Source organism: Hippichthys cyanospilos, chromosome 20 (assembly GCF_059441005.1).
Source record: "Hippichthys cyanospilos isolate Australia breed blue-spotted pipefish chromosome 20, RoL_Hcya_1.0, whole genome shotgun sequence".
Classification (NCBI taxonomy): Eukaryota; Metazoa; Chordata; class Actinopteri; order Syngnathiformes; family Syngnathidae; genus Hippichthys; species Hippichthys cyanospilos.
Genome location: NC_142388.1, coordinates 12081785 through 12096808, shown reverse-complemented (window position 1 = coordinate 12096808; position 15024 = coordinate 12081785). Strand labels below are relative to the sequence as shown.

Genomic DNA, 15024 nt, shown 5'->3' with positions numbered 1-15024 from the left:
AGAAATGTTTGGAAGTCCCCATGGATATAGATTTTCACATGGTCACTACAACATCTTTACACTGGTCAGCTATTTTAAGAATAGACCCACAGCTACTTGTGGTACATTATTTTTAAAACATCCTCTTTAGTAATCTCCCAGAATATTTACTGTGGAAAGACAATATTGTGACAATAGAAATAACTGGTCTTGTCCTTCGTATTCAGGCTGGTGTAGAGGATCTGAGGAGGCAGCAACAGGAGGACCGAGAGAGAGTGAGAGCACTCGAGAAGCTGGTCAGCTCCATGGACCAACATTTTAGGCAGAACCTGCAAATGATTCGCAGTGAGAGTGAACAGTCCCAGACGTGCTGCAACACGGTCACTGAGTTGGAGAGGAGACTGACAGATCTGGATGTCCAAATCACCACCACGTCGAGCAAGTGTGACACCATTAAAGGTAGACTGGATAAGGAGCTGGCTGGAAGCGTGGGAGGAAAGGGAAGGGTGACAGAGGACAGAATGAATGTCAAACTGAAAGAGCTGGAGAAGAGACTGAACAACACAGTGAGGAAAACAGAGCAAAGGTGTACTAACTCTGGCAATAATCTGAAGGACAGTGTCCAAAGAGATGTCACGCAGCTACGAAACATGGTCTTGAACCAGCTTGATGATCATAGTTTCAAAATCGGAAAGCTAGAGCTGGACGTGGCTGTTCTTGGAGACACTGTAACTGACCACAGTCGACGTTTAAGCCAGCTAGAGAACGTCACCACATTTCTGGACAGACGTTTGATAGAGGCTACAAAAATGTGCAACGACACTTGTGGGCGCAACGGAAAAGACCATAAAACTGAAGACACTATAAAAACCTTAGAATGGAGGGTCGTGGCTAACCAAGGGGAAATCCAGAAATTTAACACAAGATTAAATGATTTGTCTATGTCAGGTGACTCACTGGCAGACAAGATCATTAACCTAACAGATGATGTCAAAAAAATAATTGCTGTGACAGGCAAGAATGGTGAGAACTTCAACAGGATAGTCACAGAAGTTGAAACACTAAGCCAGGATTTGGAAGACTGTTCCATTTGCAGCAATGTGGAACAGGACTTACGTTTGCTTGCTAACTCCACCACGTCAGGCCTCAACAAGTGTCACACTGACTTGAATGATCTACGTAGAAAGTTGGACTCAGGAGAAACTGTGTGCTCTCAGGTGTGCTCAAACCTCCAAGAAGAAGTGGGGCGACTCAGAGATGAAGTGGAGAAGAGCAGTGAAGACTGTAAAATCAACATCAATGATGTAAGGAATCGCTTAGACGGTCACACTGACCATAATGGAAGATTAGGAGGGGATCTGAAGTCCATCCAAGGAGAGCTATCTAAGGTCATGGTCACATTCCACTCGATTAATGACACTCTGAAGAGCATGGATACAACTGTACAGACACATGGAGCCATACTGGATGATCTGACTGACACAGCGGATCGGATCCATTCTGAGGTAAAATGAATTGTCAATGACATTGATTGAACTTGCTGTGACAACTGTATCCTTGCTCTTTGTACCCTAAAAGCAAACAAAAACAGTTGTCACGGACTTTTAATAAGTCAACAGTTGTATGCGATCTCTATCTGTTGACATGATGATGATGACCACAAATAGTGATATGGTCTATGACATGGGGTTACGCACGGCATGCCATGTTTTTATGTCATCGCATCTTACCAAGAAGGCACAATTTTAGGATACCTTGACAAAAAACAGGCAGCAGACTCACAAGTCTCTGGTAACTAGTAGCCATCCTGCAGCCTATGCTAATCACCATAGTCCAGTTCCTAAGTCCACGTCCTTACAGATATGCACCGCCACACTATTATAACATTATATCATGGTTGTATAGGTAATGCAAACAACTTATAATAGGAACAAACGGCTGTCATAAATTTGAACTCTTAAATGCTAGACATTTTTTTAATAAAGAGCCAACTTTGAGCGTTCTCACTGACCATAATTATGGTCATAATTATTGTTATTTTTGTTAAATGTTCCCATCTTAATGATCAAACTAGAGCTGTCCAAACCCTTTTTCCACCCATTCCCATTTAAAAATAAAACATATTTCAAGTGATGAAGATGGCGCTCCTCCGTAGCATTCTCGTTGATGACCTTTCACGTCAATGGTGCTCAACATTTTCATGGAGCATTGATTGATTGTTTTTATTTTGAACATGTAAACAAAGAGATAAACAAATTACCATATTTTCTGCAATATAAATCACACCAGATTATAAGGCGCACCCTCAATTAATGACATCTTTTAAAACTTTTTCCATACATAAGGCACACCGGATTATAAGGCACACCCTCGATAAATGACATATTTTAAAACCTTTTCAATCATAATATAGTAATACTCAAAGTAACAACAATAATAACGAAACTCTCAATAGCATAATAACTCAATATCAATATGACCAAACTTGTTCAACTGTAAACACACAAAAGAAACAGGTAAAGCTTACTTTACCAGTTCATTCCCCATCTACGAATCCCAATCTCAATATTGATCCATATATAAGGCACACCATCAGCTTTTTAAAAAAAAATTAAGGCTTTTAGGTGCGCCTTATAGTGCGGAAAATACGATAATCAAACATGAGGAAAATACAAAAATAAAACAAATCAAATCAGACAGTTTCGCATGCTCGAAAGAGGGGAGGAAAAGTACAAGCGTATCTAATTCAACCCCCTGCTTAAGATCCAAGCTCCTACATACAGTATTGTAGCTTAAATTTACATGCCAGTATTCAAAAACAACTGTAGTTACTACAAAAATACAATTCATCCAATATATACAGATATGACTTTTTAAGTAATTTAAAAAAAAAAAAAAAAAACATTTGGATACACTGGTACAATGTACACATTTGCATATTACAAAGGCTTTTCTAGATTTCTGTACTGTAGTGAAGGTAATGTCTCTCTTCATATCTGTTTTTAAACTTGTATGCTTAAACTTTTCTGTACGTCTAGTTAAGTTGAACTCCATAAATACTGATAGAAAAGGACCAGAATTGCTTGCTTTGTTAACACTAGCCCGCTCCCATTTAATGTGTGTATGTGTAATGTAATATCCGGATGCTGAAATGATGAAGACGTTATTATTTTGAGATTTGATGCTATGACACAGGCATGTTTCGTTAATGTTTAGCTGTATGGCATCTGACCATGCCTTTCATCTGTCATGTGATGAGCAGAATTTGGACCCAGATGCAGACAGGACACGGAAGTTAGAAAAGTACATTTATTGACATCCAAAATTGAAGAAAAACTAGACCTGGAAAACGAGACCTAGAAGGGATACATATGTGCAGCTTGAGATGGATTGAGAGCTTGGTGTTCTAATCTGTCACTGAGATCCTAGAGCTTAAATATGGTCACACATCCATTGTATATAAAAGAGCCAGTTGCCAACAGTTGCAACAGTAAATATAGGACCCTATATGACAAGATGCTAAATACATAAAAATGACAAATACATGACCATTATGACAAATACATCCCCATAGCAAATGCACAGCAACACAACATCCTACTATAAAAAAATGCAAGTTTACTTGTACACATTATATTGTGAGCTCTGGGTTCTGTTGTCTTTTTTTCCGTAAAACCATTGATGTTACTGTGTTGGAAAATATAAACAAGACCACCAACAGTTAAGGTACCAATTTGATGCTCCATTCTTGGCAATCTCAAATACAAACACATATTTTCTCATCACTGGGGGTTATAATTAGATGTTCTTCTCTCGGTGTTAATAAAGTGTATAGCACTGATAAGGATACAGTATTTGTTAAATTGGGATAATTTGGATGAATTTCCTCGCAAGTATTACTGTTCCTTTGACTCAAAAGCACACTGAATTTGTCACGTGATTTGCAAAATGTAATACAACTGACTTAAAACCTAATCATAGCAAACTATGAATGTAATGAGCGGCTATTTTAAGTTTGAACAAATCATATAGGCTGACAGAACATTGCTTAGATGATAGAGCCGAGTCCAGCCAGAATTCATATTGTATGACCTAAATCATCCGGAGATGAACCACTGTTTTATTAAACTTTATATAGCCTTTGAGAATGGAACACCCAGCTACCATTTATGGCAACAGTGTCGCAGCTGCAAGGATGTTTTATGTGTTATTTCATTGAAGTGTACTGAAACATGTCTTTTCTTTATGGACTGTAACAGTTGTTTTGGCGATGAACTGTGACTCTATGGTCTCATAGAATAATAGACTATGCATCAACCAGAAACCACACGCTTAGCATGTCTGTTTTCTGTTAAAGGTGGACAATTTGAAGACGGATCTGGCCGAGCACGTTGATGATTCAAGCGTTCGGTTCGGAACCCTTGGCAAAGACATTGAAGTGATCAGGAGTAACTATGTGATTGAAGTCGGTGAGTGTCGGCGGGCAAGCGACGGCCTGGAACACCGTCTCGCCAAGCTTGAAGGACTGTGCGGACGCTTCGACTCTTTTTCGGACAGTTTGCAGAGGATAAAGGAGGGCCTGAACCAACATGTAACTGGGCTATGGAGCTGTGTCAATGGACTCAATCTAACGGTCACAACCCAAGGACACCTCATCGATAATATAGAGAATGTCCAGCTTGAGAAAGTTCACTCCAAAATACACAGGTTGAACTCATCTCTGCTAGACTTGGCGAAGGAGTTCCATGATTTCATACGACAGGATTTCATGGGTAAGCATCAGAAGACGCGGGGCATGGGATCTGACTTTTGGATAAGATATAGAGCTTGGTTAATGGAAGGCAGCGGGAGCATGTAAAAAGTAGACCAAAGAAAGAATCTGGCCTGTCAAGCATTTACTTAAGAGGCTATAAAGGCTGCAGTGTGTGAAAGAGGAGTTTCAGTCAACATCAGGGTGAAATACTCAGTCACATCAGGTTAAAGTTCACAGCTTTCTTTGCATGAAGCACAAGATTCAGGAATCTCCCTTGAATGCATCGCTTATCAGTAAAGATGCTCAGATTTGTCTTCTTTCACCTCAAGGGGCAGTTTGACATCTCAAACCTGCTAGCAAGACTTGACTATAGCCTCTCTTCCCTAATCCCTCCCTCTCTGAGGTTCTAACCAAAAAGACTCCTCTCACTAACATGCCATTCATAAAGTTATGCAATTGTGAAAGTGCATATTTGAAATAAAACAGAATGCTTCTTACCAGCTGCAACACAATAGCAGCACTGGCAGTAATAAGCTAGTAGTAAAGCTGTAAACAATGAGGACACCTGCTCCGTCGTTAGCATGAATTATTTTTTGGGCAGTTTTACTGTAGCGCTAAATGATCAGATTTCTACTACTAATCCTGTTCAGGATTACTGGTGATCAAGAGCTGATCCGAGCTGACTTTTTGGGACTAGTTGCCAGTCAATCAGCATTGAAGCATTCACTCACTTCGAAACCTTTTGTTACTTTTAAGTCTTTAATTATTCACCACTCAACCATATGTTTTTCATTTAAAAGGATACCAAAATTATGAATGCACTTGGAACAGTAAAATAGTATCATTGTGTTTATATTTTTATCTTTGTATTTTATGATATTTACATCTTCAGAAAATGCTCATATTAACTATGTGTTTTTAATGAAATAGGATGAGAACCAAAACATTAAAAAAAATAAATCAAATAAAAAAAACATAACCATGGAAGTACCGAACTCAAAGTGAGAGGATGCAGGGGTCAACATAAGTTTTAGGTTGTAATATTACAATTCACCACTAGATGGTAGACATGACCCTTTGGTATTAACATTTATTTTGCTCTATACTACAGGGCAAGTATGCTTAATAATTTTTGCATAGTATGAATAATAATGGGGTTGTTTTGTTGCTTGCTTCAATCCCGTTGTTGTTGACTGGTGGTTCTTGTTTGTATGCATTGAAAAATTTGCTATGGAAAATTAACTATATTGTTAGTACATATTTTGCCAGTGCTTTTTTTTCTCTGACATACAATGGCATGTCATACAGTATATCTGGTAAGGAAGTGCATGGTCCCATATGGCTGATGAAAACTTGTGGCTCCTTCCAGCATTTAGGTTGCCAATCCCTGAATTCACATACATACCTTGAGAAAATGTACATTCAAACAGCTCACTTGATCCATATGCAAAATTTAACATGACAAACTGAAATACCTCTTGAACCATGTGGTGAATGAATTCAGCCTTATGCATTCCTCTGCTTTAGGTCCACCTGGTTTACCGGGTCCTAAAGGTGAGCGTGGGGTGCCTGGACCCCAAGGAGTCATGGGACCCCAAGGAAAGGTGGGGCCTCCGGGAGAACAGGGCAGACAAGGACCAGCTGGCCCCCCAGGTAGATAACTAACTTGTCATCACTTTTTGTGAAGCAGTTGATGCGTAAAAGAACTTATATGTGAGTCAAAGCGTTTGAGTTAATAGAAGGTGCACCTAGTAACTGACGAAATTTCATCTCATTTTCCAGGTCTCAGAGGCGAACAAGGTTTGTGTTATTTGAATTAAACATCACATGAAGGCTCTCTGTACGGTATCATATCTGTTGAAACTTGCTTTTTTTCTGCCCCCCCCCTTAAAAAAAATCAGGTCTTGCAGGGTCTGATGCCCACGTGCCACGACTTTCCTTCTCTGCAGCGCTCACTAGGCCGATGAGGGGTGTAGGAACTATTGCATTCAACGAAGTATTCGTCAATGAAAATGGCGTCTATAACCCGAGCACAGGTTTGAATGGGCATATTTTCATTTTTTGTTAGGTAACTGAACAACAGTGGAACATCCCAAGTGAACCCAAATCACAAAACCTTTATCTACATAGAAAATACTTAATAGGTTATTTCATGACTGTAAACAATATGGGATTGGAGTCCTTTTTTATGTAGAATGACAGAAATTTGATATTTACTACAGAGAACTTGAACAACCGTGTATTTGGACAGTAAAAAAGTAATATATATATATATATATATATATATATATATATATATATATATGACCATTATGTGACCATTAGATGGCATGTTGCCATAAATACTAAATATACGTTACATACTTGTAATTCTAAGTAAGGAATGGAAACCAATCTTTCAGATGATAACACTCATATTTAAATAGATATAGCAAACAATGTTCTGCCGGCCTTGAAAGATGAGTAAAAATACTAAATATTCGGTAAGTATTTTTTAGTAAGGAATCATATTTGCATTATCCAATATTTCCTTATAACAGAAATTACTTACGTGGGAAAAGACAGTACATGTCCTGTGTGAACATGCATGTACGTTAACGAAACACAGTGTACGTGTCACAACATAAGCAATAAAATGCAAAAATATGTAGTCAAAAACCTGTTTATGAACCAAAAACGTCAGTATTCAGAACATGTCGAACATGTTTTTGTCACGAATAACGCGGATCCCAAATGGGGATGGACCCCAACCAGGCACGAGAGGTGGTGATACAGAGTTTATTAACAAAAAGAGCGCACAAGGCGTGAGAAAAACACAAGAACAGTCCGAAGGCAAAGTAGCAAATCAAAGTCACAAAGTACCAACACAAAGCGAGACGAGAACGTCTGGATCAAAAGTCCACGGGAACAAAGGGCAGCACGGAGGGCGTGAGTTCACGGGAAACGGCTGCAAACAAAGTAGCAACAGAAATGGTTCACAAACTGAAAAACATAACACGCACAAAGTACAAACCAAAAGGACTCGGGAAGGGGGGACGTGAGGACAAGAGCGCTGGGAATCACGGAACAGCAAGCAAGCTTGGCGAAGGAATAACCCGGCAAAGGCTTGTGATTGCCAGCCAGCTTATAAAGCCCTCTGACGAGATGCACAACAGGTGTGAGTGTCCGATGGCCCCGCCCAATGCGGGGGAAGGAGAGAGTCTGCAAATCAACACAAACTAAAAAGGCAAAAGACGTGACAGTACCCCCCCCCTCAATGGACGCCCCCTGGCGGACCCCCAGGCTTACCCGGGTGAATCCGGTGGAATTCGGTAATGAGATCAGGGTCAACCACCCACGAGCGCGGGACCCAGGAACGTTCCTCCGGCCCGTACCCCTCCCAATCGATAAGGTATTGAACGCCCCGGCCCCTACGCCGAGAGTCCAAGACGGACCTTACTGAGTAAACGGGACCCCCGTCGACCAAGCGAGGAGGAGGAGGAGGCACTGCAGGAGGACACAGGGAGCTGTTGACGGTCGGCTTGAGCTGGGAAACGTGGAAAACAGGGTGTACTTTCATAGAGGGTGGTAAGGAGAGCCTGACAGCGACGGGGTTGACGACGGCCTCTATCTTGAACGGACCCACATATCTCGGATTCAGCTTCTTCGCGGACCCGGCGAGGCGCAGATCCCTGGTGGACAACCATACCTCCTGCCCAGGTTGGTACTGAGGAGCCCCGCTCCTCCGCCTGTTGGCCAGTTGGCAGTTCCGCTCAGTCGTCCTAGCCAACGCGGCTCTGGTGTCCCTCCAGACCTTCTGCGCCCTGCGCATATGGCTCTGGAGGGATGGCATGGAAACCTCCTTCTCTTGGGAAGGGAAAACAGGGGGTTGGAAGCCGTAAACGACCAGGAACGGGGACTTGCCTGTAGCCGCCGAAGGACCGGAGTTGTGGGCATACTCGACCCAAGGGAGATGTGTGGACCAGGAGGATGGATTTTGCTGACACACGCAGCGAAGAGTCGCTTCCAGCGCTTGGTTTGCGCGCTCGACCTGCCCATTAGACTGCGGGTGGTAGCCAGAGGTTAGACTCGTGGAAGCCCCTATAGCTCGCCCGAAGGCTTTCCATAGCCGGGAGACAAACTGTGGTCCGCGGTCAGAAACGATGTCCACGGGGATCCCGTGCAGGCGGATTACATGCTGAACGAGAAGTTGAGCAGTCACCAGAGCCGATGGAAGCCCCGTCAGCGCCACGAAATGAACCATCTTTGAGAACCGGTCTGCCACCGTCATGATGACAGACTTTCCGCGAGAAGCTGGCAGACCAGTAATAAAGTCAAGGGCCACATGGGACCACGGACGGGAAGGGATCGGGAGTGGTTGTAGCAGACCGGCCGGGGGTCGGTTCGTGGCTTTTCCCCGGGCACATGTAGGACAGGCAGCAACAAAATCGATGACGTCTTTACGCCAGCCTGGCCACCAGAAACGCTGGTTGACCAAGAAGGCCGTCCGGCTCATACCATGATGGCACGCCAACTTGGAACTGTGCCCCCATTCCAGCACAGCAGTCCGGAGTGCTGCCGCAACAAAGAGTTTGTTGGTGGGACAATCAGGATGCCCGGAGCCTGCTGCTTGTTGGACGCGGTCCTCCAAATCCCACTGGAGGGCGCCTATGACTAGCTCACTCGGAACGATGGTCTCCGGTGGAGTCTCACTGGCCGCTTCCTCAAAGACGCGGGAGAGGGCGTCCGATTTCCCGTTCTTCGACCCGGGCCTGAAGGTGATGAGGTAGTTGAACCGCGTTAGGAATAATGCCCACCTGGCTTGACGGGGGTTCAAGCGGCGTGCAGTCCGGAGGTAAGCGAGGTTCTTGTGATCGGTGTAGATTGTGAAGGGCTGCTGAGTGCCCTCCAACCAGTGCCTCCACTCCTCCAATGCCAGGACGACCGCTAAGAGTTCCCGATTGCCCACGTCATAGTTTCGTTCTGCTGGTGACAAGCGACGAGAGAAAAATGAACACGGATGGAGTTGTCCATCCTCGGAAGATTGCTGTGACAGTATAGCGCCTACACCTGAGTCAGAAGCGTCGACCTCGACCGTAAACGGGAGTCGGGAGTTCGGATGCAGAAGAACCGGCGAGCTCGTGAACCTAGTTTTGAGGTGTGCGAACGCGTCCTCCGCCTCGGCTCCCCACTTAAACGGGACCTTGTTAGACGTGAGCCTTGTCAGGGGTTCAGCCAGCATACTATAGTTGCGAATGAAACGCCTATAGAAGTTGGCGAACCCCAGGAACCTCTGCAGCTGTTTTCTTGTTGTAGGAGAAGGCCAGTCGACCACAGCCTGGATTTTGGCCGGATCGGCACGTAATTGGCCCTTCTCCACTATGAAGCCGAGGAACGATACAGAGGAAAGGTGAAACTCGCACTTCTCCGCCTTAACAAATAGCCGATTTTCAAGCAGGCGCTGTAGGACCAGGCGGACGTGTTGTTGGTGTTCTGGCAGGGTTCTGGAGAAAATTAGAATGTCGTCTAAGTAGACGAAACAGAAGACGTTTAGCATGTCGCGGAGTATGTCATTGACCATATTCTGAAATACTGCAGGAGCGTTTGTGAGACCGAATGGCATGACTAGGTATTCAAAATGCCCCAGGGAGGTGTTGAAGGCAGTTTTCCATTCATCACCCTCCCGAATGCGGATGAGGTGGTACGCGCTTCGAAGGTCTAGTTTAGAGAAGACATTAGCCCGATGCAATGCCGAAAACGCATCATCGAGTAACGGAAGAGGGTATTTATTTTTTATAGTGATCTCATTGAGCCCGCGATAATCGACGCAGGGTCGGAGGGTTTTGTCTTTCTTGCCCGTGAAGAAGAACCCAGCCCCAAAGGGAGAGGTTGATGGACGGATGTGCCCAGCAGTTAGAGAGGAGGAAATGTACTCGCGAAGCGACTCCTGTTCAGGGGGAGAAATTTTGTATAGTTTGGCCACTGGGTACGCGGATCCCGGAACGATATCAATCGCGCAGTCATAGGGCCGGTGAGGCGGCAATGCTTGCGTTTGGTCTTTGCTAAATACTTCCTGCAAGTCATGATAGATTTTAGGCACGTTTTCCAAATTAATTTCTTCCCTTATGGGAGGCGGACGCGGAACTCCAGTGTATTCCGCTGCTCTCAAACAATGTGCATGGCAAAATGGACTCCAACCCGTAAGAAGCGTTTTTGTCCAATTAATGTTTGGATTGTGAAGCTTAAGCCACGGCATGCCGAGAACGATGGGCGCATGACGAGTCGGCACGACCAATAGCCTGATTTTCTCGCGGTGGTTGCCCGATACTAGAAGCGATACCGACTCGGTTTGGTGGGTCACAACTGCCAAGGGGCGCCCATCTAAATCATTAAGTTGTTTGGGTTCGTCTAGCGGGACCAACAGGCATCCCAGTCTTTTAACTACCGCAACGTCAATGAAATTATCGTCCGCGCCCGAGTCGATCAGTGCAGTGACTGCTTGCCGGTTGTCTGCGTGGATGACCTCTCCTGCAAGCTGCAGCCGCTTACGCGTTGGTTGCTCCACCACGGCAACCATTGCTCCGACGTGTCGGTACTCACAGTTCTCGGAGAACCCTTCCCGCAGAGGGGATTGCCGGGTGGAGCGGCGATCCGGTCTCTCCGTGCAGGCTGCGATCACGTGACCTGGTTGTCCGCAGTAGAGGCATAGACGAAAACGCATGCGGCGCTCCCTTTCGCGGGGGGTGAGGCGTCCCCCGCCGAGTTGCATTGGTTCGCCGTCGGCCGCGGAACAGGCGGGCAGCGGTGTGGGAGTGGTGGAGTCCCTCTCGCGGGCAACGGTGCTTCCTCGAAGAAGCGCGCAGGCTGACCCTCGCTCCACGTCTCTCTCCCGCCCTCGTTCCCGCAGACGGTTGTCGAGACGAATGGCCAGACCGATGAGCTCCTCGAGCGTGGTGGTCTCGTCGCGGGCCGCGAGCTCGTCCTTAAGTTTGGGGTTTAAGCCCCTCCGAAAAATACCCCGAAGAGAGGGTTCACCAAACCCGCTCTCCGCGGCCAGGATGCGAAATCTCACGGAGTAGTCGGCCACGCTGTGACCGCCCTGCTTGATGTCCAGAAGTTGATCTCCTGCCTCTCGCCCCTGGACTGGGTGGTCAAAAACATTCTTGAACTCCTGTGTAAATTCGGCGAGGGAGTCTCGGAGAGCAGGGTTAGCATTACTAGCCGCCATTGCCCAGGCGGCCGCTTTATCGGTCAACAGACTCATGATGAATGCTACCCGTGATCGTTCATACCGGTAAGTCAACGGCTGCTGATCGAACACCAGGGAGCACTGATGTAAGAATTGTCCGCAGGTGCCCTGCTCCCCGGCGTAGCGGGAGGGGTGGGGGATGGAGGGCTCTCGGCCCAAGTGCGGAGACCCGCTACCCTGGTCCGAGGAAGCATCTCCCGGACTGGATGAGGGGAGGAGAGATGCCAGGCCTTGCACGTTGGACATCAAGGCGGCCATGGCGTCTTGGAGTTCCTTCAGCACTTGTTGGTGGTGACCGACCAACTGCCCCTGGCTCGCGAGAGCCTTGCGCAACCGCTCGCCGTCGTTGGGGTCCATTGAGTGGCCGGGTTATTCTGTCACGAATAACGCGGATCCCAAATGGGGATGGACCCCAACCAGGCACGAGAGGTGGTGATACAGAGTTTATTAACAAAAAGAGCGCACAAGGCGTGAGAAAAACACAAGAACAGTCCGAAGGCAAAGTAGCAAATCAAAGTCACAAAGTACCAACACAAAGCGAGACGAGAACGTCTGGATCAAAAGTCCACGGGAACAAAGGGCAGCACGGAGGGCGTGAGTTCACGGGAAACGGCTGCAAACAAAGTAGCAACAGAAATGGTTCACAAACTGAAAAACATAACACGCACAAAGTACAAACCAAAAGGACTCGGGAAGGGGGGACGTGAGGACAAGAGCGCTGGGAATCACGGAACAGCAAGCAAGCTTGGCGAAGGAATAACCCGGCAAAGGCTTGTGATTGCCAGCCAGCTTATAAAGCCCTCTGACGAGATGCACAACAGGTGTGAGTGTCCGATGGCCCCGCCCAATGCGGGGGAAGGAGAGAGTCTGCAAATCAACACAAACTAAAAAGGCAAAAGACGTGACAGTTTTTGCGTAGTATTGAGCACGAACTTCCAAATTTTGGGCCACTGCGGGCTTCCGTATAGCTTTCAGGTTCTGGAAGTCCCGTTCATTAATCTAATATAGTTGTATAAAATTTAAATTTAATGCATACGTTTTTTTTCCGTGTTTGGGAGTTTCCGTTTGACAGAGGTGGGAATACTTACTGCACTGGCACTCGAGAAGTTGCCTTTTCCGATCACGCTTGGCACTGTAAGAATTCATTGATTAGTCGTCGATTAATTGATTCGCTCTTCGCACTTCTATAATTGACCGTTAATTTGTGCAACTGTTGTATGCAAATGTTATGTTTTTCTTTTGTCCTGCAGGGTATTTCACAGCTCCAGTGAGAGGGAAGTACTTTTTCAGCGGAATTCTGACCGGCCATAAGAATGTGAAGATCGAGGCAGTGTTGTCCAAATCCAACACCGGTGTGGCTCGGGTCGACTCAGCCGGGTATCAGCCCGAAGGCCTGGAGAAGCCCATGGCGGAAGCAAAACACATCCCGGGAGCGCTGGCGGTCTTTAACATCATCCTGCCCATGGAAGCGGGGGATACTGTCTGTATCGACTTAGTCACAGGCAAACTGGCATACTCCTCGGAGCCCTTGACCATTTTCAGTGGGATGTTGCTGTATGAGAGCATCTGATGGCATAAGCAATGGTGACTTTTTGATGCTGTTTTTTGTTGTTTGTTTAAATGACAGAGCAACCAAGCAGTTATGCAGATTGAAATGACCCAAGAGGGTCTCTTGAGAGCAAACAAGGGTTCTTTCAGGGAATTGCATATTTTAAACTTTAGTCACCAGGCGAAAATAAATCCCCTTCCACTTTTAAACCATAATTTGAGCTTTAAGAAGACCCTTTGTTAAATTTTATTGAGGTCTTGATGTTTTTTACAAAAGCCACTTTTTGTTATCCGTGGAGAATCCATTATTTTCATCACCGCGGATCAGGTGCCTTTTTTAAATGAAAAAAAGGGGAATAAAATATTCAGCACATCCACCCACAAACCAAAAAGTATTCAAAGTTTTTTTGTCATGTCCAGACATTTTTCTCTCTAATGATTGCTATTCTTTTAGTGCTGACATTTCCGATTTGACCGCAAGCAGATTCCGAGAACCGCGATGCAGGAAGCCAGCTGTCCTAGAAAAATGCAGAGGGAAATAAGTGGGAGTGTGACAGTTGAAATCACTATTCTTTGCAGGAAGTGCAAAAGTTGTCCACAGTTAGTGCGGTGGAGACCACAGGATGAAACTGAGGAAGGAACAGGCCAGCTACGGGCAAATATGGGAAATGTTTCTGTTTTCTAATGAGGGCTAGATACAGTTGATGCAGCATCGCATCAATTAAACATTCTAAAATGTGTTTCGAAAAAGTTTTTTTTTTTTTTGCATAAATAAGTCAGTTATGAGTAAGCTATTGTATGAGCAGTATAAATATTAATTTCAATCAATGTATTTTGTCTATTTTCGCCTTGATAGAAACATTCCCCAAGTGGGAATTATTTTTCATGAAATTGTACTCTTGAAGGAATGTAAATATTTTTCAAAAGGTTCTATCGTATAGTATTTTTATGCGCTTCCACTTCACCTTGTAAGGTACTGTATATGTTTTTGTATGTTTTGTAATATGTTTGCCAAATACAAAATACACTTTACACTTTATTCATTTTTTTCCCATTTATTGTAGTTACCATTTCGGGTGTGTTTGTGGACATGACTGTAAAAGTAACAAATGACTTACAAGTTTTACGAAATGTTTTTCCATCTCTTTTATATTTATGCTTGAAATAATTGAAATTGTTGTGAAATTGGGTTTATCCGATCAAGAAACGCCACAGTGGCTTCCGCTTCTTTGGTCTTTTTCTGTACTACAGTGCCTCCCTGCGGACAAAGACGGAAATACAGGTAAATCAGACCAAAAGGCCTTCGTGAATTACAGTATGTTCACGCCTAGTGCTCTTCCCTTCAGGACAATTTATTGTGTTGAGGACGTTTTGGGAAAGAAAACGGGCAATTATTTCATATATTAAATATTAAAAGGCAGCTCCGTTTCTAACAAGTCACACATGGCATGTCTATTGCAGTTAAGTTTATTCCAATGGCGGACAAGACCTTACATGTATAATCTTGCCCAAAACA

The 15024-nt window shown here is 44.9% G+C and overlaps 1 protein-coding gene across 1 annotated transcript in view; it reads left to right on the top strand.

Moving 5' to 3' along the window:
* The window catches only part of emilin1a (elastin microfibril interfacer 1a), a 42719-nt gene extending 28172 nt beyond the window's left edge, over window positions 1-14547 (top strand). The window contains exons 7-12 of the mRNA XM_088403761.1: window positions 207-1484; window positions 4337-4751; window positions 6260-6385; window positions 6515-6532; window positions 6634-6768; window positions 13211-14547. Of these exons, the coding sequence (XP_088259887.1) occupies window positions 207-1484; window positions 4337-4751; window positions 6260-6385; window positions 6515-6532; window positions 6634-6768; window positions 13211-13530 (2292 nt within the window). The 3' untranslated portion in view covers window positions 13531-14547. The remainder of the gene's footprint in view (window positions 1-206; window positions 1485-4336; window positions 4752-6259; window positions 6386-6514; window positions 6533-6633; window positions 6769-13210) is intronic.
* The last annotated feature ends 477 nt before the right edge of the window (window positions 14548-15024 follow it).